Genomic DNA, 24,496 nt, shown 5'->3' with positions numbered 1-24,496 from the left:
TGAACTATTGAGACCATGGGGACTCTTGGGAATGGACTAAATGTATTTTGTATCATCAAATAAGTATGAGCCTTTGGGGGCTCGGGATGGAATGTTATGGTTTAGATGTGGTATCCCACAAAAGCTTATATGTGAGACAATGCAAGAAGGTTCACAGGAGAAATGACTGGGTTGTGAGAGTCTTAACCCAATTAGGGAATTAATCCCCTGATAGGGATTAACTAAATAAGTAGTAACTAAAGTGGTAGGGTAGGGCTAGAGGAGGGGGAAATTGGGCGTGTGGCTTTGGGGTATATATTTAAATCTGGTGAGTGGAGTGTCTCTCTGCTTCCTGATCACCATGTAAGCTGCTTCTCTCTGACACACTCCTCCTCCATGATGTTCTGACTTACCTTGAGCCCTGAGAAATGGAGTCAGCCTTCTATGGACTAAGACCTCTGAAACTGTGAGTCCCAAATAAACCTTTCCTCCTCTGCAACTGTTCTGGTCAGGTCTTTTAATCACAGCAGTGAAAAAGCTGACTAAAAGATGACAACACCTAATGTTGATGAAGAGGTAGATAAACTGAATCACATTTTTGGGGTGGAAATATAAAATGGTACCTTCCTCTGAAAAAAGCATTGCAGTTCCTTATGAAACTAAATATGTAACTGCCATACAACCCAATAATTGCACTTTTGGGCATTTATCCCAGAGAATTGAAGATTTATGTTCACTCAAAAAACCTGTTCACAGTTTTACTTATAATGGTCAAAAACTAGAAACAACCCAGATGTCCAGTTAAACACATTGGTACATTCATATTAATGAATACTACTAAGCAATAAAAAGGAACAAACTATTGATGCATGCAAAAGCTTACATATAGTGTAAGGGCATTATGCTGAGTAGGGAAAAAGCTACTCTCAGATATTATATACTGTATGTTTCCACATAGATGATATCCTAAAAATTACAGAGATGAAAAACCAAGAGTGTAAGGTAGAAGGGAGGTGGGTATGATTATATAAGGGCAAGTTAAGAGATCCTTGAGGTGATGGAACTGTAGTATTCTAACAATGTAGGTGGGTACATAAACCTTCACATGGGATAAAACTGCATAAAACTAAATACATGCACCAAACACACGAGTACAAGTAACATGGGATTTGAATAAGACTGGTGAACTGTAATAATGTTAGTTTCCTGTTTATAATTATTATATTATACATTTGAAAAATGATATAATGGGGGAAACTGGGAAAGGGGCACATAGTAGCTCTCTTTTATTTCTTAAAATTATATGTGAATCTAAAATTATTTCAAAATAAAAAGTTCAATTGAACAAAAGAAGTCAAACTACAGTACTCCTGTAGCTCACCAAAGTTTCTGCAAGCCTGAAGTAAGGTAAAGAATATAACCACAATTCCCAAATCTCAGGTTCTATATGGGTTCATTTTAAAACTATATCTTGAGGGCTGGGGTTGTGGCTCAGTGGTAGAGCACTCACCTAGCATGTGTGCACCCTGGGTTCAATCCTCAGCACAACGTAAAAATAAATAAATAAAATAAAGGTATTGTGTCCAACTACAACTAAAAATAAATATTAAAAAAAAACCTATATCTTGAAATCCAAAAATAAAATCATGAGTTTCAAATTCATGGTCTTTTCCAGACCTCTAATAACTAGCCTTAAAAACAGGTCTATTTTTATTCATTGCTATATTCCCAATGTCTAACACACAGTGTCAAGCATTTAGCCCACTTTCAAATGTTTAATGAACATATAAATGAATGAGCAAATTAATTTTTAATTGACTTTCTTCCTTTTCTTCCCCCTCATTATCCTCTTCTCATCCACCCAGCAGACACACAAATAGCATGAGACTCACCTTTTTTTTTGTTTTCCGGAATCTTTTCTTTCTGACATTCTTAAGTGGTGGAGTAACTAAAATAAATACAACATGGTGAAACATACTTATAACTGAAGGTATTTACATGTCTATCAGAATTTGATAGAGGGATCATACTATAAGCTACTGGTTCATGACATGCCTTCCTTTAAGAGAGTTTGTGAGTCTAATAAACCAGGAAAGAGGTCCCTGATTCAGCAGATAAATACAGTCAGCCAGAATGAGCAAGGGGCAGGTGACTTACTGCCATGCTTCCAGATATATTTTTTTTCTGTTTCCCTTTCGTTATTCCCGGTTATATTGACATCAGTAGAGGTAATTGGTTCTTCCGGAGAAGAGTGAAGATCACCATCAGCACTGCACACAAGCATCTACATGCAAAGATAAAACATAAAAATAAATAAATAAAATAAAGGTATTATGTCCAACTACACAATACCTTTTAGTAGCAAAGATAAAAAGTTGACTATAGCCACAAATCTTGGGTTAATAACGAATCATGAACATTCTTACCACCATATATCCTGGAGCACAGAGAAGACTGATACTTGGCATTTCCAGAAAACCTAGTATTATGTAATATACATTCATATTCTCTCTCTTGCTTTCAAATTCTTTCTCCCTCTCTCATTCTTATTCTTTCTCTCTCTCCCCTCTCTCTCCTCTCTCCAACAGCACTGTATATAGACTGTGAACTTTTTTTTTTAAACTGGAGTGTTTACCATTGCAGAGAGAATATGTTAAAAATGCATACATCTTAGCATTTTGATCTAGAAAAGAAATTAGAAAGCAATAATAGAGATGATGAATAAGAACCAATTTAAGGGCTGGGGATGTGGCTCAAGTGGTAGCGCGCTCGCCTGGCATGTGTGCGGCCCGGGTTCGATCCTCAGCACCACATACAAACAAAGATGTTGTACGCCGAAAACTAAAAAAAAAAAAAAAATATATATATATATATATATATTACAATTCACTCTCTCTCTCTCTTAAAAAAAATCAGAAAATTAAAAAAAAAGACCCAATTTAAAGCTCCAGAGTTAACATACTACTTTAGTAGAAAGTTCAGAAGATTCCAGCTGTTTGTATTTTTAAATTTTTTTTTAGTTGTCAATGAACCTTTATTTTATTTATTGATATGTGGTGCTGAGAATTGAACCCAGTGCCTCACACATGCTAGGCAAGCACTCTGCCACTGAGCCACAACCCCAGCCCCGTATCTTTTAATTAATAAAAGTCACTATAAATGGCAAGTAGGTGATTTTAAAATATATTTGAATGAAATAAGGTAGGGAAATTTCAAGATAAAACACTAAATCAGAAGTTAATATTTTTTTCCTGTGCAATTTATCTGGAAATCAGAAATGGCAAGTAATCTTTCACCAAGTAGAAAGGAGTAATGGGAGAAAACAAAAGGGATTCTTGAAGGATGTGAGGGCTAGAATACTAAGATAATTAGTTCATACCTGGGAAATATCTGCAGTTTTATAAAAGGCTTTTTTATCAAGAGTTTTCAGGCTTCCAATGACACAAGGCAAATCAACCAGCTTAGCAGATAGTGAGACATCTTCTACCTCAACAACTGCATGACGTCTATCAACTAAAGAGAAGTAGAGAAGATTAAAGTTGACATTTTCCTGATGAATTCCTAAGCCTCCTAGGTTTTAAATAATGAAGACTTATGTGGGACAGATTAGTTTTTCAGTGAAACCCACTATTTCTCAAAATGTTAGGACTGTGTACACAATTGGTAAATTCTGAGAGAAAAGAAGGGAGAGTACATGGAGTTCATTATCCCAGCATATGTCACTCATTCAAAAGTAGCTAAGTTTCTTGGTAATGATTGTGAACTAAATTTGGTTGAGGGAGAAAATTTATCATTTTCATCCAGAAAGGCAAATTCTATTCACTTAAATAAATTCCTTATTTTATTTATTTTTAATTTTTTTTCATGGATCACTTTCTTTTTATAGAAAGGATAGAATATCATATATATTCTTTTTAGCATTCCTCTTTTAACTTTAACAGTGTATTCTGGAAGGCATACCATATCAGTTCATTGAAATCTTGATCATTCTTTTTTTAATAGATGCATAGTACTCCTTATGGATTTATCATAGTTTATATATTCACTCACTTAATATCTCTCCCATATATCTACATTTATATCAAAACTTTACAAGTACAAAGCATTCTATAATGAATAACCTCCTGCATACATATTTTTATTTTATTGATGAATGTATGTCTTCAGGGTACAGGCCCACAAAGTCACTTGTTGGACTGAAAGGTAAATGTACCTGTAATTTTATTAGGTATTGCCACATTTCCCAACAGAAGGGTTAAACAATTTGCATTCCTACCAGTAATGTATGGAAAGTGCCTGTTTCTACACAACTTTGCCAACAGATACATTCTTTATTTAAAACTTTTTTTAGTTGTAGATGGACACAATATCATTATTTTATTTATTTTTATGTGGTGCTGAAGCTCAAATCCAGTGCCTCACACATGTGAGGCAAGTGCTCTACCACTAAGCTGCAGCCCCAGTCCCACATTCCTTATTTCTTAAGAGACATTCAATAATGTCATCATATATGTGTTTTCAAAGGGTTGGATGAAGAAAGAGTGTGATCTTACATTGATGCTACATATCAAGTTAAAATCTCTAGTTGGGAGGGGTTGGGGTTGTGGCTCAGTGGTAGAGCACTTGCCTCGCATGTGTGAGGTACTGGGTTTGATCCTCAGCACCACATAAAAATAAATAAAAATTAAAAATTTTCTAGTTGGCTTCACAATGATAAAACTCTATACTTCAGAAATGTTCTGAACTCTAAGTCATGCTCAAATGTCTCAAATATGAATAAAAGAGGATTTTGGTATAATTTTCTAATATTAAGTGAAAACAGAAGATGCAGAACCATGTTTAACAAAATCTTTTTGTGTGAATTAACTTTAAAATACAGAGAGATAATTTATAGTATTATATATAAAACTTTCTCTGTAAGAAAACACAAGAAGAAAGAATTAATACTGGCTATCTTTGGAATCAAGGTTGGGACACTGAAGCAGGCAAGCTTCATTTTTCCTTTTGAATTCATCTGTTTTGAGTTTTCTAACCATGAACTTGTATCATCTTTTATTTTTAAAGTGAAAATAGAGTTAAGTGAGTAGTGGGATTATGGGCCACATTTTATTTTCTTCTTTATACACTTTTCTGTATTTTAAGAAAGCTAACAAAAATCTATCTATCTATCTATCTATCTATCTATCTATCTATCTATCTATCTATCTATCTATCGGTACTGAGGATTGAACCCAGGGGCACTTAAACACTGAGCCACATTCCCAGCCCTTTTATTTTTTATTTTAAGACAGGGCCTTGATAAGTTGCTTAGGGCCTTGCTAAGTTGTTCAGGCTGGCCTTGAATTTGCAATCCTCCTGCCTCAGCCTCCCAAACTGCTGGGATTACAAATGTGCGCCACCACACCTGGCTAACTGTTTATTTATTTGGTGTGTGTTTTAAGCAGACAAACTCTAGGTGAAAGCATTTATTTACTTTTTCTTTGAGCTTTTTTAGAATTAACATGATTTTTAATTGACAATTATATTACATTTATGGGGTACAATATGATGCTTTGATATATGTATACAATGTGGAATGATTAAATCAACCTAATTAACATAGCTTTGCTTAATATTTTTTGGAGTGATACATTTGAAATTTACTTTTTGGGGGAGGGTACCAGGGATAGAACTCAAGGGCACTCAACCCCTAAGCCTCCACCCCAGCCCTATTTTATATTTTATTTAGAGACAGGGTCTCACTGAGTTGCTTAGTGCCTTGCTTTTGCTGAGGCTGGCTTTGATCTCACAATCCTCCTGTCTCAGCCTCCTGAGCTGCTGGGATTACAGGCATGTACCACTATACCCAGCTGAAATTTACTTTCTTGCTAGGCATGGTGGTGTGGCCTATAGTTCTAGCTACTTGGGAGCAGAATTATTGATTAAATCTAGGAGTATAAGCACCTCGGCAGCATAGCAAGCTCCTATCCCATAAGAAATAAAAAGAAGAGAAATGAAATTAACTTTTTTGTTATTTTGAAATATATATTATTACTGAGTATAGTCACCCTGCTGTGAATGGATCTGAAAACTTCTCCCTTCTGTCTAGCCAAAACTTTGAACCTGCTGACCAGCAACTCCCTATTCCCTCTCTCTTCCCCCACCAGTGCTCACCAGTCTCTGGTAATCACCAATCAACTTTTTGGTATGAACTCGATTTTTGAGATCATACTGTATTTGTTTTTCTGTGCCTGGCTTATTTGACTTAGCACAATGTCTTCAATATTAATCCATGTTGTTCCAAACGACAGAATTTCACTCCTTTTAAAGACTGAATAGTATTCCCATAGAGTACCAAAATTTTCTTTATCCATTCATTCTTTGATGGACACTTAGGTTGATTCAATATCTGAGCTATTATGAATAGTACCACAATAAATATGGGATTACAGCTATCCCTTCAACATACTGATTTCAATTTCAAATTTTAATTTATATTCCCATAAATGGAATTGTGGGATCATACGGTAGTTCTAATTTTAGTTTGTTGAGGAACTTTCATACTGACGGCTGTAGTGATTTACATTTCTACTAACAGTGTGCAAGGGTTTCCTTTTCTCCACATCCTCATCAAAACTTATTTTTCTTGCTTTTTTCCATGTTTTATTGGTACATTATAGTTGTACATAATGGTGGTATTTGTTGTTACATATCCATACATACACACAATATAATTTGGCCAATATCTTTCCCCAATATTTACTATGTCCTCCCCTTTTCCCTCCCCCTGGTTCCTTTCCTCTACTCTCTTGATTTTCCTTTGATTTTTATGAGATCCTCCCCTTGCACACCTTTCTTTTACATTTTCCTCTCTAGTTTCCACATATGAAGGAAAACATGTGACCTTTCACCTCCTGAGTGTGGCTTATTTTGCTTAACATAAGATTCTTAAGTTCCATCCATTTCCTGCAGATGACATAATTTCATTTTTCTTTATGGCTAAATAAACCTCCATTGTATATATATACCATATTTTCTTTATACATAATCTGCTGATGGATACCCAAGTGGGTTCCATGGTTTAGCTATTGTGAATTGTGCTGCTATAAACATGGACATGCATGCATCGCTGTAGTATGATGATTTTAATTCTTTAGGATAAATATTGAGGAGTGATATAGCTGGGTCAAATGGGGGTTCCATTCCTAGTCTTTCGAGGAACTTCCATACTAATTTCCATAGTGGTTGTACTAATTTACAATCTCACCAATAGTGTAAAAGTGTTCCATTTCCTCCATATCTTCTCCAGCATTTTTTATTGTTTCTATTTTTTTTTTTTTTTGGGTACCAGGGATTGAACTCATGGGTACTTGACCACTGAGCCACATCCCTAGTCCTATTTTGTATTTTATTTGGAGAGAGGGTCTCACTGAGTTGGTTAGCACCTTCATATTGCTGAGGCTGGCTTTGAACTGGAGATTCTCCTGTCTCAGCTCCTGAACTGCTGGGATTACAAGCGTGCACCTCTGTACCCGGCTATTATTTATATTTTTGATGGCTGACACTCTGCGTGTGGCTCTCTAAACCATGATTCCATCAAGACAGAGACTATATTCCATTCTTTTTTTTAAAAAAAAAATTTAGTTGTTGATGGACATTTATTTATTTATTTATTTATTTATATGTGGTGCTAAGAATTAAACCCAGTGCCTCACACATGCTAAGCAAGTGCTCTACCACCGAGCCACAACATCAGCCCCAGTAAGGGAGTCAAGCTCAACACCACAGTGGTGGCTACCTAATCTATTCTTTTTCACATGTTTAGTACCTAGCACAATGCCTGGCACATGGCAACCACTTAATAAATCATTATTCAGTGTATGGTGAATGGATATTAACTACTTACGAGATAAGTCAATTTTTAGTTTATCCTTCATTTTGACACTTCCAGAATGTATTAGGCTCCTGACAGTAGAAGCATGCTCCTACAAAAGAGGTAAATTGAAAAATCACAAGTGTTAATTGTGTATTCAGCATCAAATAGAAAAGATATATCAAATAGAACCCTCCCTTAAATAAAACTTTACATATCCCAAATGTTTCTAACAATTCTATGTACCAAGAGAGACAACTCCAATTTCATCATTATCTTTTAGTAGCTATAGTTAGTATCTTCTCTCAGCTCTAAATTTCTGCCCCTCTCTACTACCCTTCAGTAGTAGTTGCTAAGGAAAGGCTTTGCTACCGTTTACTAGGTATATTAATTAACCCCAACTGGGGAACTATCTTTTTGAGCCCCATCCTTAACACAGCTTCCTAAGCTAAATAATGTTTGAGTATGTGTATCAATGGGGGAAGAGATTCAAACACAATGTTTGAGATGAGCTTTGATAGCCTTGCATGGTGATCAGTTCTCAGGAGACAAAGTTCTGGTCCTTCTCACTGCCCCTTTTGAAGTGACAAAAACAATTTTAGAAGCCTTATTTTGGCTTTCCAGGAATAGGCTGTTAGTGTTTGTGATAAGTGACTAGATATGTCCCAGTTGTTTTACCAGGGAATCAACCCATGTGATAGTTGACATGTATAGGAGGAAAGAAATGCTGCTAGAAGAATACACACAAGAGTAGGACTGCTTAGTAGAATATGATTCCTGGGAAATATTCTCAGTTTTTATAGCTTGAAATAGAAATGTTACAGAATCCAAGCAGAACTATACTTTTACATTGAAGATATTCTCTCTGAGACACAAAAGTTTCTTACCGGAGGCAGACGCAATATAAACTGGTTCTCAAGTTCATGAGGAGGTTCATCCTGATTTTTACTCATCTCTGTTTTGGGGTTCATGAAAACAAAAGAAAAAAAACAAAAACAAAAACAAGAGAAAGTCACTAAAAACTCCTCTTACTCCCTCTGCTGACCACTTTTGATAGTACTGGTTAAATTATACAAGATCTTGCCCATAATCCTCACTGGAATGATTTGTACAGTTCAGCAACATCTTATTTCACATATCTTGATTATATCTAAAATTCCACCATATCTCCCCTCCAAATGTACAAATTTTCCTAAGTCAATCTAAATTACATGATGTAATCTGATAAACAAATGAACTGAGAGCTGTTATAAAAAATGATTTGGTCTTCTTAATGATATTCTTAGACTCTCCAGTAAGGGAGTCAAACTCAACACCACAGTGGTGGCTACCTAATCAAACTAAATTACCTCTGCATGGAAGAATATACAAACTAAAGACTAAACTCAATCCAGTAATCACTTGCAGAAGTGTTCAAGGATGTTTTGAAATTAACAAAGTTTAAATTTTCAATATTTCATCCACTCTAATGGACCAATAGGAATTAAGCAATCCATAGGAGAGTAGGCAGATTTTTATGACTCTAGAGGGAGCATCAATAGCACTAAGCTACCTTGGGGAATTTAGGAGTCCAGCTCTCATGGCTAGACTGTCATTATGAGTATACCTAACTTCGTGGAATGGATGCATTTATGAAGGAGTGATATGAATAGAATAAAATCTCATTCAGTTTATTCATTGTGAACATTTATTGTATACATTCTATGTGCCTCGTACTACACTGAGTGCTTTAAGCCTATTATTTCATTTAATCCTTGAAACCACCACTTGTTTGAAATACCCCTAAAAGCTATTTAAGTCAATCCTAAGAAGGATCCCTTTATTAAAAAATACACTTTCAGATCTAAATAGAATGAGAAATTTATCTCTGCAATTTTCTTTTTTGTAAAGTGAATATATATATATATAATATGGGAAATGCAATAAATTATGAAAAATAAATGCTGATATTAAAATCAAAAATACACTTTCAGCAAATAAATAATCTTGACCAAGTAGATAGGGTTTCTGGACAAATAATAATCATATATAATTACGGAGTACTCAGTGATGTTAGTGATCCATGTATACAATGTGGAATGACTGCATTTAGCTAATTAACATATCACCGTATATACCTATAATTTTTTTGAGATTCATATTTTATTTACAAGTCAATGAAAAATGTCCTCTGTAAACTCTACTTTGGGATATGAAAAGCAATATAAACATGTGGTTGCTGGCTGCACAGTGAAGTATGTGAAAGGATTCCATGCCACTATTTATTTAAACAATGACTCTGTTATTTAAAACAAAGCAAAAACAAAATCCCACATAATTTCTTCATGTTGCATATGTGAAATAATGAAAAATAAAAATGACTTTTCAAAACTCTACAGTCTGTTCAAATGTGTTGGGTGACCAAGATGTCACTTTCATTCAATGACAGTCCCTACTCTCCAAAGCATAGCCTCTGAGCAATTACTTAATACTCATCAAGAGTATCTGCTTGAGGAATGGACAGATCCTGATCTTTAAGGGCTTGAACTTTCAGCTTCTCTGCTTCTAGCTTGGTCTGCTGTTCAACCCTCTATTCTTAGATTTCTACAATAGACACTTGCAGGAGAGGTGTATCACTCTCCTTTTCCATGTCCAAATTGATCAATGCTTCTTATAAAGCCTCCATCTTGAAGCAGGACCAAGTGCTTTTTGTCGATGTCCTTGATGAGTCTGGCAGTGCCAGGGATATAGTTCATTTTGAGCTGAGATGAGGCTGTAATGTACAGCAGCCACTGAAATTGCAGCCTTGGTAGGACCAGAACAGGAATGTCTTGTCCCAGACCGCTACTTCTGCCTGGCTTTCAGCTGCTGGGGTCTGCCCAAATACTTATAATTTATTCCTCCTTGCTAAGTGCTACTTTCTACACTTTAACTAACATCTCTCCATCCCCCCACTAGCCTTTTGTGACTATCACAGTACTCTCTGCGTTTATGAGTTTGATTGATTTAAGGTCCACATGTAAGTGAGAATATGTGGTTTTTCTCTTTCTGTACCTGGCTCATTTCACTTACACAATGTTCTCCAGGTTCATCTATGTTGCTTTCAAATGATGAAAATTCCTTTTTAATGCTGAAGAGTATTCCACTGTTATATAAACCTCATTTTCATTATTAATTTTATCTGTTGATCAACATCTAGGTTGATTCCATAAATTGGCTATTGTAAATAATGCTACAATGAACATGGGAGTGTGGGTATCTGTTTCACATACTAAATTCAAGTCCTTAGAATACATCCCCTGAAGAGGGACTACAGGATCCCAAGTTAATAATTATTTATAATCTTTTTCCCATTTATATAGGATGTATCTGTAATGGCTTGCACTTTGAGAATTAGGGCCCATGCTTCTGCGGAAGGCTTTTTCTCAAAGGTGAAAGAAAGCAATTACATACATGAAACCTGACAAAGGCCTCTTATGTTCTAAGGACATTATGCTATGCAGGAAATTATAAGATCTTATATCTTTAGTTGGAATAAAAACTTCAGCTAATGAACTAATACTAATAATATTGATATTAACTAATACTAATAATATTAATATTAACTACTACTACTACTAATAATAATAATAGTATTAGCTAATGAGCTAATACTCTGTAGACCATTAACTGGGATCTGAGTTTTGAATCTGAATCTCACATAAAAGCACTGTAACCTTCTCTTACCACACAGAAGTAGCTCTGGGTCACTCTTAGGGTGAAGGAATTTATTAGTTATGATTTAACTCCTTCAGTATAACTTGAGAAACTATCAGATAGGTATCAAAAGTATGAAGAAGAAAAAGAAAGCACCAAGTGATCAGCAGCTGAAAAGCAGACACACAGGGTGGGAATGGGTGATACATTATTTGTAATAGTTATTTCTTCTCTTTTTGCTTGTGTGTGTGTGTGTGTGTGTGTGTGAGAGAGAGAGAGGGGGGGGGGAATATAAGGAAAAGTTAATTAAATAAAGTAAATGAAATAATGAATCTTGGAGTTGGGTTCATTGCCTAATGGGAAAAAGTAAAGAATAGTTATGGTTGGGAGCAGAAACACAGATTATTCGAAGAACTAGCTACTAAGCAAGATTTTATCTGACCTGTAGTAACTTTTAGATTTCTCAGCAGAACTAAGATTAGCACATTTTGTTCATTTTATTGCTTTTCTGACAACTCATCTTTTTTATGAAAGAAAGAATTTAATAAGTGAAATTATTTAAAAATAGTTCCTGTAAATCACCCAAATAAAAGGTCTGGTGAAGAGAAGATGGAAACCCTGATTGGAATGAGTTTTAATTAATTTTAAATTTGTTACCTTCATTAACCCAAATAAAGGACATCTACTTTTTTCCCAGTAAGAACTGTTTGATGCCTAATTAAATTCACAGGTTCACCCTCCACCATCAGCCCTAGCTCCATCTCACTTTAATAGAATTACAATTTGAATTTAACTAGACGGAGCCTGTTTAGCAGCACCCTCCAGGCAGTGCAAGTCAATGCAAACCTAGGTCAGTATTTTTTTTCACGTTTATGGCCGTAGGCTACAGTTTGGAGGCTGTAACCACTATCTCTCGGTCCTTATTCCTGGAGCACTAAGATTCCAAAGGTAAAGTTCCGCTTACCTTGAAAATCTCGCATAGCCTTCACACCTCACCATCCAGGATTGCTGGAGCGGGCAACACGCCAGAACCCCCTGCCCACTGCCCAACTCACCCACTCCTCCGCCGACTCGCGCTCCTACCGGAAAGGCTGTGCGGGTTGGGACCCGCCTCTCTTGCCAGGTGGGTTCCCGGCAAGCCACGAGAAGGCTCCCGCTGGGGCCCTACGGGCGTCGGAGCTGGAGGCACGCGGAAGAAGCAGCCGACAGGTTGAAGAGCCCCGCTTGCGAAAGGAAAGGCAGGCCGCTTCCCCGAGGCAGCCGGCTCCCGCGTTTGGGGCGGGAATGCTTGAAAGGCGTTAAGCATTGAGAGAAAGCAATGACTTAGGGGCCACGTGGAGCAAGACCGAGGCTTTCAAAACAAGTTACTTTTTACACATAAGGGGAACGTCTGGCCACCAGAGAATTTTTACCAGTACAAAGTAAAAAGAATGGTGTATTTGACTGCTTCTTGATTCCGTTAGGTCGGACAATTTGTCACTAGGCTAGGTGACCTCATTTGATGACAAATACACCACCATGCAAACTCATTAGATAGAGTCCCCTTCAAACTCCTTTAACATGATAAGCCACTCCCTTTTCCTCTTCAAAATCATTCTTTTATCTACATATTTTTATGTACATATTTCTACCACAGTGGGGGTGGGTAGCAGTTCGCTTCTCCCAAAGAAGATACCCAGATTGTGGGGTGGGGGGAGAATTTTAAAAGCCACTTACCTTTGACTTCCTGTGGGTTTTCCAGAGTAGTTTTGTCAGCTGGTGTGGTGCTACTATCGGCATCGGTTTTAGCACCTTGATCGGCAAGAATTTCTGTGCCTTTGTTGCCGTCAGTTTCCGCGCTGCACTCGCAAACAATTTCAGCACCATGGTCCACAGAAATCTGGGACTCTTGGTAGTTCATTACTTCCAATGTTGGAGCTATTGTTGAATCATTTTCTGAGGAATTGGGGACCTCTCCCTCAGGGCACTCCATGATCCACTACGTTGGGAGTTGGAATCATAAAATGGCTTCCAGTTTAGTCATGTGACCTGGAGTATTCCAGAACTTTCATAAAATGATGACAGAGTTATGTTTCTTAAAGACAGAGATACCATTAAAGACATTTTGATGCTTGTTAAAGATTGAAGCTGTAAATTCTCTACAGCTGACCTCTGATCTAACACAAGTGTAAGGAATATTTTTGTATAACAATTTCTTATAGATATGTGATTTTTTTTCATTCAGTTATGCTAGACTATTAGAGATTTAGATCTAGACAAAATAGTTTTGATCCCTTTTAGAACCCATCCACTGATCTTTATTTTGGCATTATACTGTCAGGCTACCAAGGGACCAGTTTTGCATTTAGTATAGAATATGCCTGACTACCTTTAATAATGACTTGAAGGAAAATTTTATTTTTGATTAATAAAATGGCTTAGTAATTGTTTGGAATCATATACGTAATATAAATAATGTAATTAACGTTCTTTGTGATGGATGCTACGAAGCTCAAAACCAAGTTTGCAACTCTCCTCTAAAAACTATGGGCCTTGTTGGCATCTTTCAACCTTTCCCTTATTTTAAATACTACTTTCTTTAGGAATCCCCTAAAAATTTTATCTTGCACAGTAAATAACAGTGAAAACTGCTCACCCCCCCTTTTTAAGAATAAGATATAAATGTTATAAAATGAAAATAGTGCCCTGACAAAAGTGTCTCAGGAAGCATCCCCATGGGTTAATGAGGACAACACAGTGAGAAACTGTTCCCTAATAAATTCAATCATCCAGAAAATGTTAATTGATAATTTAATGTGCCAGATCTGACTTGAAATACTTATCAAATGCCTAAAATATGGCTTATCATAAGAAGGAGGCAAAATTATCCTTAGGAAATTTACAATCTAGCTGGTCACAGTGTCACATGTCTTTAATCCCAGCAACTGGGGAGGCTGAGTGAGGCAGATGGCAAGTTCAAAGCCAACCCCAGCAACTTACTGAGACTCTGTCTCAAAATAAATAAATAAAAGTGGCTGAGGATGTACTTCACTGATAAAGCACCCTGGGCTCAATTCCTAGTAGAAGAAAAAGAAGGTGGGGGAGAAGGAAATCTACAATCTAGTTTGAAATACAGGTATACACATATGCAATTTTCCACTTATTGCTAGATTTCCAACCACTTCTTAATTAAAAGGGGAATGAGAAGTGGAAAAAGGATAAGGCAAGAATTATGGTTTCTCTTGGTAGAGGAGAAGTGATCCAAGAAGCAACATGATGTACAGATTTTAAAAGTATCATGTACATGCTATCATATTGTCAAGTCCACATAGGATATATTTCTGGTTGTATTCTGTCATGATGCTGTTTCTTTCCATTAAGTTAATCTACATCCTTTCTCCCTTGGAAAACATTCCTCTCCATCCCCAAGTATAGCCTCAATAAATTTCATCATTTTAGCAAATATGAGTTGTGTATGCTGCTTTAGAATAAATTAATTGAGTTATGTACCAAGAAATCTTCTAATGTCAATAATAACTAACATTCATTGAGCACTTTTGTGTATTATTAGGCTCTTGGCTAGGGCTTTATATGCATTATCCAATTTAACCCTCACAATTGTGTTGTGAGTTTGTTTTTTCATATTTTATAATTTCTATGATGACTTAACTGAGATTTCAAAAGATTAATTAACTTGGCACATTCCACACATCTAGTAAATGACAGAATCAATATTTACTTGAAGATAGGTCCATTTGACTCAATGTGTCTACCTACTCAGATCTCTCCCGCATAATTAGATGTTTAGTTATCTCCCATCACCCCCTCACCCCATCCCCTGGTAACTTCTACTTTCAGTCTCTATGAATTAATCCATTCTAGATACCCTTTATGCAGTATTTGTCCTTTTGAGTCTGTTTTCACTCACTTAGCAAGATGTTCTCCAGGTTCATCTGTGCTGTAGCATGTATCAGAACTTTATTCCCAGCCAGATGTAATGGAGCACTCCTTGCTTGTAATCCCAGTGACTCAGGAGGCTGAGGGGGGGAGGATCACAAGTTGAAACCCAGCCTCAGCAACTCAGTGAGGTCCTAACCAACTTAGCAAAACCCTGCTTCAAAATAAGAAATAAAAAGGACTGAGGATGTAGCTCAGTGGTTACATGCCCCTGGGTTCAATACCTGGTACCAAAATAAACAAATAAATAAATAAATAATTTTATTCCTCTTAACATGTCTCATGTTTATGGATTAAGACGATTAATATTATTAAAATGTCCATACTATCCAAAGCAATCTATAGATTCAATGCATTCCTCTTTCAAATACCAATGACATTCTTCACTGAATTAGAAAAAACAATCCTAAAATTCACATGGAAACATAAAAAACCCTGGATATCCAAAGCAATCTTGAGCAAAATCAGCAAAGCTGAAAGCATCACAATATCTGATTTTAAGACATACTACAGAGCTATAGTAACAAAAACAGCATGGTATTGGTGTAAAAACAGATACATAGGCCAGGGGTACATAATAGACTACTCAGAAATAAATCCATGCATCTTCAGCCAGCTGATTCAGAGGTTGTTAATAAAGTTTAAGGAGTTTTATTTTAATTGTTTTAATGCTTTTTTTTTATGTTCAGAGTGTTTAGGGGAATATAACTTTTTTTAACTGAGAATTGAACCTTATCACTGAGGTACAGCCCCAGTTTTTAAAGGTTAGTATAATACAAATTTTAATTTTATTCTAGGGCAGTATAGTTATATATAGTAGTAGGGTTCATTTTGATAAAATCATATATACGTGGAATTTTTATTAACTCCATTTCAGTTCCCATTCCTTCCACTTTCTCTCCAATTCTCCCTCCCCTATTCTCTCTACTTCCTCTACATTACTGATCTTCCTTTTGTTCATTTATTTATTTTTTAACATTTATTTTTTAAAAGTAGTTGGACACAATACCTTTATTTTATTTATTTATATTTATGTGGTGCTGAGGATCGAACTCAGGACCTCATGCATGCCAGATGCACACTCTACTGCTGAGCCACAACCCCAGCCCCTGTTGATTTATTTTTTACTAATTTTTATTTCAGCCAACTGATTTTTGACAAAGTTTCCAAAAACATACATTGAAGAAAGGACAGCCTCTTCAACAAATGGTGCTGGGAAAACTGGATATGCACATGTAGAAGATTAAAACTTTACCTCCATCTCTCACCCTATACAAAAATTGACTCAAGGGCTGGGGTTGTGGCTCAGTGGTAGAACGCTTGCCTAGCATGTGTGAGGCATTGGGTTCTATTCTCAGCATTGCATATAAATAAATGGGAAAAAAAGGTCCATTGACAACTTAAAAAACAACAACAACAAATTGACTCGAAATGGATCAAAGACCTTAATGTAAGACCTGAATACACTGAAATTACTAGAAGAAAACATAAGGGAAACACTTCAAGACATTAGAACAAGCAATGATTTTCTGAATAGGATTCCAGTAGCTCAGGAAGCAAAAGTAATAATTGACAAATGATGACATCAAATTAAAAGCTTCTGCATAGCAAATGATTCAACAACGTCAAGAGACAATCTATGAATGGAAGAAAACCTTTGTCAGCTAGTTATAAAAGAGTGTCAAATTTTGTCATGAGATGATAGTGTGTTTTTCCCATTAATTTTATAAAGTGGTATATTACATTGATTTTCATATATTGAAACATTCTTGCATTCCTGGAATAAATTCCTCTAAGCCATGGTGTATTACCCTTTGAATAATTTGCTGAATTCTGTTTTTGAGTATTTTGTTAGGGATATTTGCATATTTGCAAGAATATTGGTCCGGAGTTTTCTTGTAGTGTCTTTGTGTGGCTTTGATTTTAGGGTAAGCTGACCTCATAGTGTAAGTATTTTGGAAGAGTTTGAGAAGGACTGGTGTTGAGTTTTTTTGTAAATGCTTGGTAACATCTCCTTACTAATTGTAAGCCTGTTGTAGAATCTTAAGCAAATTTACTTTAACAATAAGATGCTTGACTTAAAGGAAAAGCTAAGTCTGTTTAATTAGGGTAATTTGCCCCTACTTAATGACATATTGCCCTATATACAACAGCTATATACAAAATGTTATAAAATTGTTCTAAGTTTTACAATGACAAATGAAAAAAAAAAAAACTTAAAATTCTCCAAACAAGGTATACAAGGATTTTTGCATGCTTTTCTTTTTGTTGTTGTTAAAGCAGAGCAAAACAAGTTACTGGAATATAAGAAGCTGAATGAGCCTGCCACTAATGGAGAAATGATAATTTCACAGAACCACTGTTTTTCCCCATTCCATTTTCATTTGATGTCAATCGAAACATACTATCAGCCAGTTAGTGAAAAAAAAAATACAATGTGCTTGTGCACAAACACCAGTTAGTTTATGTACATTAAAGGAAGGGGGAAGGAAAAAATGAAAGAATAGAAAACACTATTTTATAGTAATCAGGATGTGGCAGAACCAAATTGCAGTTTCCTAATTGAGAATGTGTTTTTGGTCTATAGTGGGTTCCCATTTTAGTAGACAACTCCTGTCTGCAGCTGGAATATATTGATTGCATTTTTTTTGTACCAGTGATTAAACCCTGAGGTGATTAACCACAGAGCCACATCCCAGCCCTTTTTGATATTTTATAGAAACAGGGTCTTGCTGAGTTGCTTAGGGCTTCACAAAGTTGCTGAGGCTGGCTTTGAACTTGTGATCCTCTTACCTCAGCCTCCTGAGTTGCTGATATTATAGGTGAGTGCTATTGCACCTGGCTATTGATTGTATCTTAATCTTCCATATCCAACTCTGCAGGTGTGTCTGTTTCATTGATTGGATACTTAACAGATCACAATCTGATGTACCTCATTAACAAACCTTGTTGTTCTCATTAAACTTTCCTTAGTTTACTAAGTGATGTATCTTAATCTTTTTGTTTTCTTTTTGCTGTTCTGGGGATTGAATCCAAGGGAGCTTTACCGCTGAGATACATCCTCAGCCCTTTTCATGTTTCATTTTGAAACAGCATCTCATAAAGTTGCTGAGGGTCTCACTAAGTTACTGAGGCTGGAATTGAATTTTTTTTAGTTGTAGATAGACACAATACCTTTTTTTTAATTTATCTTTCTGTGGTGCTGAGGATCAAACCCAGGACCTTACACATGCTAGGCGAATGCTCTACCACTGATCCACAACCTCAGCCCTAGAATTGAAAGTTTGATCCTCCTGCTTCAGTCTGCTGTGTAGCTCAGATTACAGGTGTGTGTCACTATGTCTGGTTTACAGCTCTTAGTTTTAAACTGCACCACAGAACCATCCTGCCTTAGATTTCAAAACAATGTAGACCCTAATCTCACTCTTGACTTCTTCCATGTTTTTTTTTTTTTTTTTCCCAGCCACGGCCAAGCCAGAATGTCCTTAGCTACTGCTTCACAAAAGATGTACCAGGTCTGCGTTGAATGAGTACTGTAGTAGCATAAGGAGTGGCAGTAGAATTGGGCAGCATCAGTAGAAAGGGGATAGCTGTTGAGATTTTCTATTTCTTTATGATTCACTTTTGATATATTGTGTATTTCCAGGAACTTGTCCATTTCATGTAGGTTATGTTCAATTTGCTGGCATACAATCATGAGTAATAGTCTCTTATAATTCTTTTTATTTCTATAAAATCAGCAGTAATGTGCCCACTCTCTTTTCTGGTAATTTACCTTACCTGTCTTTTCTCTTAATTAATTTGGTTAAAGGTGTCTCAATTTTGTTGCTGTTTTCAAAGAACTTACTTTTGGCTTCATTGATTTTCTGTATTGTTTTGCTATTTATTTATTCCCACTCAACTTTTTCCTTTTTATGCTAGCTTTCGGTTTAGTTTGTTCTTCCTTTTCTGGTCTTAACGTTTAAGGTTAGGTTGCATATTTGAGATGTTTTTTCTTTTTTAATGTCAGCATTTACATTTATTAATTTCCTTCTTAACACTGTTTTCACTGGATCCCTTAAATTTTGCTATGTTGTGTTTTCATCTTAATTTGTCTTATTTTCTTTTTTCTCTTGTTATTTATTCTTTGACCCAATGATGTTTGAGTATGTTATTTAATTTGTGAACTCTCCAGTTTTGCTTCTGCTCTTGACCACAATTTGACTGTGGTCAGAAAAGATTAGAAAAAAAATTCAGCCCTTTTAAACTTATTAAGAATTGTTTTTTGGTGTAATGTATGCTTTATCCTGGAGGACAGTCCATTTTCAATTGATAAAAAAAAGGTGTACTCTGCGATCATTGGGTGGAGTGTTCTGTATATATCTGTTAGGTTCGATGGATATATAGTGTGCTTTATGTCCTTTATCTCCTTATTGGTATTGTTTGTTTTCCATTGCTGGTCTTCATCCCAGGGCTTTGCACATGCTGGGAAAGTTCTCTATCACTGGGCTATACCCATGGCCTCATTACAGATATTCTTTCTCATTGTTTTACCCATTATCAAAAGTTGGGTGCTATGGATTAAAAAGTGTCTCCTCCAAATTCACATGTCAAACACCAAAACCACACTCTGATTGTGTTACATAGGACTTTAAGGAGGCAAGTAGTTAAGGCTAAATGAGGTCACAAGGGTGAATACCTAATATGATCCAGGATTTGGTAGCCTTATAAAAAGAGAAAAAAAGATAAATCTCTCCATGTGCAAGCACTGAGGAGGACACAGAGAGAAAATGGCCATCTGCAACCCAAGGGGAGAGCCTTCACCCAACAACTGACCCTGCTAGCACTTTGATCTTATGTTGTGTTTTCATTTTCATTTGTCTTATTTTCTGATTTCTCTTACTATTTATTCTTTGAACCAATAATTATTTGAATATGTTGTTTAATTTACAAATATTTGTGAATTCAAATAGTCTAGAACTATGATGAAATAAGATTCTGTTATTTAAGCTACTGAAGCAAATAGGATTTTGTTATTGCAGCCTAAGCTTACCAGGACATGGGGTATCAAAATCTCCTGCTGTTATTGAAGATCTATTTTTCCATTCAAAATGTCAATCTTTGCTTTATATATTTGGGAGCTCTGATGTTTGATGCATTGATTTAGTTAGCTTTTGTCTCTGTAACCAAAAGATCTGACAGAAACAATATTAGGGGAGGAAAAGTTTATTTGGTGCTCAAAGTTTCAAAGGTCTCAGGCCATATGAGGTCAACTCAATTGCTCTGGGCACCAGGTAAGGCAGAACAAGACTTCCAAACTCATTCTATGAGACCAGTATCACCCTGATTCCAAAACCAGACAAAGACACATCAAAGAAAGAAAACTTCAGACCAATATCTATAATGAACATACATGCAAAAATCCTCAATAAAATTCTGGAAAATCAAATACAAAAACATATCAAAAAGGTAGTGCACCATGATCAAGTGGAGCTCATCCCAAGGATGCAAGATTGGTTCAACTTACAGAAATCAATAAATGTAATTCATCACATCAATAACTGAAAGAAAAGAATCATATGATTGTCTCAATAGATGCAGAAAAAGCATTCAAAAAAATACAGCACCCCTTCATGTTCAAAATACAAGAGAAACTAGGATAACAGGAACATACATCAACATTGTAAAAGCTATCTATAATAAACCCCAGACCAACAACATTCTAAATGTAGAAAAAACTGGAACAAGACAGGGATGCCATCTTTCACTACTTTTATTAATTAAAAAAATCCCAATGACATTCATCATTGAAATAGAAAAAGCAGTTATGAAATTCATCTGGAAAAATAAGGGACCCAGAATAGCTAAAGCAATCCTTAGCAAGAAAAGTGAAACAGGTGATATCACTATACCAGACTTTAAACAATAGTACAGAGCAATAGGGAAAAAACAGCATGGTATTGGCACCAAAATAGACTTGTAGGTCAATGGTACATAATAGAGGACACAGAGACAAACCTACATAATTTGTCAAAAAAAATAAGAAAATATAATCCCTTCAACAAATGGTGCTGGGAAAACTGGAAATCCATATGCAACAAAACGAAATTAAACTCCTATCTCTCACCATGCATAAAACTCAACTCAAAGTGGATGAAGGACCTAGGAATTAAACCAGAGACTTTGCAATTAATAGAAGAAAACGTAGGCCCAAATCTCCATCATGTTGGATTAGGCCCTGGCTTCCTTAATAAGACTCTTACAGTGCAAGAGTTAAAATCAAGAATCAATAAATGTGATAGAATCAAACTTAAAAGCATCTTCTCAGCAAAAGAAACAATCAGTGAGGTGAATAGAGAGCCTACAGAATGGGAGTAAATTTTTACCACTTGCATGTCAGATAGAGCCCTAATCTCTAGGATATATAAAGAACTCAAAAATCTTAACACCAAAGAAACAAATAACCCAATCAATTAATAGGCCTAGAAACTGAACAGACACCTCTCAGAAGATGATATACACTCAATCAACAAATATATGAAAAATGTTTGACATCTCTAGCAATTAGAGAAATGCAAATCAAAACTACTCTAAGATTTCATCTTACTCCAGTCAGAATGGCAGCTATTATGAAGACAAACAACAATAAGTGTTGGTGAGGATGTGAGGAAAAAGGCACACTCATACATTGCTGGTGGGACTGCAAGCTGGGTGCAGCCAATATGGAAAGCAGTATGGAGATTCCTTGGAAATATGGGAATGGAACCATCATTTGATCCAACTACCCCACTCCTCGGTCTATAACCAAAGGACTTAAAAACAGCGTACTACAGGGACACAGCCACATTAATGTTTATAGCAGCACAATTCACAATAGCTAAATTGTGAAACCAACCTAGATGCCCTTCAGTAGATGAATGAATAAAGAAAATGTGGAATATATACACAATGGAATATTACTCAGCGTTAAAAGAGAATAAATCAGGGGCTGGGGTTGTGGCTCAATGGTAGCATGCTTGCCTAGCATGCATGAGGCACTGGGTCCGATTCTCAGCACCACATACAAGTAAATAAATAAAGGTCCATCAAAAACTAAAAAAAAAATTTAAAAAGAGAATAAATCATGGCATTTGCAGGTAAATAGATGGAGTTGGAGAATATAATGCTATGCGAAGTAAGCCAATTCCCAAAAACCAAATGCCAAATGTTTTCTCTGATATAAAGATAATGAATCATAATGGGGACAGGGGGTGGGGAGCATGGGAGGAAAGGAGGGACTTTAGATAGGGCAAAGGGTGGGGGGGGAGAGAGGGGGCCATGGGAGTAGAAAAGATGGTGGAATGAGATGGACATACCCTAAGTACAGGTATAAAGACACAAATGGTGTGAATATACTTTGTGTACAACCAGAGATATGAAAAATTGTGCTCTTTATGTGTAATATGAATTAAAATGCATCATGTTGTCATATATAACAAATTAAATAAATTAAAAAAAAAACAGAAAAAAAAGAAAAGCTGCCCATTTTGAGGCCTATGTTTTTCATTGCCCCAGCAAGCTGGTAACTCCCCTGGCTGCATTGAATGTATTAGGTAAAAAAGCGGGACTCTTCATGTGGGTCTTCTGTTAACATCAGTATCATTTTTATGGTCTTTCTTTATTCTTAATTTAAACTCTTATATCCCCCAATTATTTCTGATAGTATTTCACTTGTACTGAGGATATTCTTTAATTTACCTCATTTCTTTGTTAAGGATAACTTTTAAATTTTAAAGTGTTTAGAATATACTGTATATTTCAGTGAATAATTTTCTCATGTAATAAAGTCCAATCAACTAATGTTCTTGAATTGCTACTTCTGTAATAATTTTTGTTTAGTTTAATTTACCTATCTTATGTGCCCTTTGCTGCTTTTTACTTTGTTCCCAGGAGTTGACCAATAGAATTAAACTGACAGCCATTTTCATTCATATTGAAACACTAGAAAAGTTTCATGCAATACAGGACATTGTAGTGAAGTTGGTCATTTCTACCATATTGTCAAGTGTTGTCTACCCTAAGTCTAGAGATGGAATTCTAGGTTTCTTTACCTTTTATATGTTTTCCTGCTGTTAAATTTTATCTTCTTAATTTTTGAATGAGCAATTGAATATTCATAGAAAGGTGCTTAATGCATGTTAATTCTTCCACACGCTGTTGTACTGGTGATCTGTGCCCAATAGAGGCGCAGATTTCTACCTTGACATGAGTGGCTGAGGACCTTAAAAGATCCAGGTACTGATGAAGAAACTAGAACATAGTTTGTATTTCAACATCAGCGTTGAGAAAGCTCCACATTAGGACCAAGAACTACCTTCCATAAACGGAAGAAAGCTCAGACTGAAGAAACAGATGGACCACTCCGGGTTGTTAGATAGTCAAAGATATTTTCAGAGGAAATTTACAAATGAGGCAGTCTTGGGCAATAGCAAGAAGAGTATGTTTCTGTACTTACAATGCATGCTTTCTGCCATGAGAAGAAAGAAAAAGTCACTGATGACATATTAAGCCATCTGGTTGCTTTCCTAATCTATTTAATCTCACTGTTTGAAGGGATCATTTGGGTGCTCTATAATCTGGTGTTCCTAAGGGTATGGGGGTACGATGTTCTGAGTAGCAGCAGAAATCTTGAACTGATGAGTATGCTTTCCTGGTTGCTGCATTTTATAATTGTTTTCTCAATCACATGACCAAAGCATAGTTTCACAACAATCATTTTTTAATTTTTATTTCAAAATCAGTTAATTGAAGTTAGAGTATGACAAGGTACAATTTATTACAGGAATACAAGAGTGATTACACATAAAATTTATCATCATAATGCATTCTATCAAAAACTTAAAGGAAAATACCCTATAATAAGCACATAAGTAAATGATTAAAAGTAATTTGATAATATCCAACAGGAATTCCTAATAAAAAATTAAGTAAAATAGGAATTGGAAAAAACTACTTAAATACATCTTTACTAAAATGCAATCACAAATAGTAGCAAAAAAATAAAAGATATAAAGCATAAGACTAAAATCATTTTTA

At 35.7% G+C, this 24,496-nt stretch overlaps 1 protein-coding gene and 1 pseudogene across 1 annotated transcript in view; both read right to left on the bottom strand.

The window, feature by feature from the left end:
- Positions 1 to 13,478, bottom strand: part of Taf7l (TATA-box binding protein associated factor 7 like) — a 31,122-nt gene extending 17,644 nt beyond the window's left edge. The window contains exons 1-6 of the mRNA XM_027933804.1: positions 13,223 to 13,478; positions 8,719 to 8,786; positions 7,865 to 7,943; positions 3,359 to 3,492; positions 2,137 to 2,263; positions 1,872 to 1,927 (exon numbers count right to left, since the gene is read on the bottom strand). Coding sequence (XP_027789605.1) covers positions 1,872 to 1,927; positions 2,137 to 2,263; positions 3,359 to 3,492; positions 7,865 to 7,943; positions 8,719 to 8,786; positions 13,223 to 13,478 — 720 coding nt within the window. The remainder of the gene's footprint in view (positions 1 to 1,871; positions 1,928 to 2,136; positions 2,264 to 3,358; positions 3,493 to 7,864; positions 7,944 to 8,718; positions 8,787 to 13,222) is intronic.
- On the bottom strand, positions 10,296 to 10,566 carry LOC114091873 (U6 snRNA-associated Sm-like protein LSm1 pseudogene; annotated as a pseudogene).
- Positions 13,479 to 24,496: the final 11,018 nt, after the last annotated feature.

The sequence above is a fragment of the Marmota flaviventris genome, chromosome X (genome assembly GCF_047511675.1).
Source record: "Marmota flaviventris isolate mMarFla1 chromosome X, mMarFla1.hap1, whole genome shotgun sequence".
NCBI lineage: Eukaryota > Metazoa > Chordata > Mammalia > Rodentia > Sciuridae > Marmota > Marmota flaviventris.
Note: the sequence above shows the minus strand (reverse complement) of the source record. Positions and strands in the feature narration are given on the sequence as shown.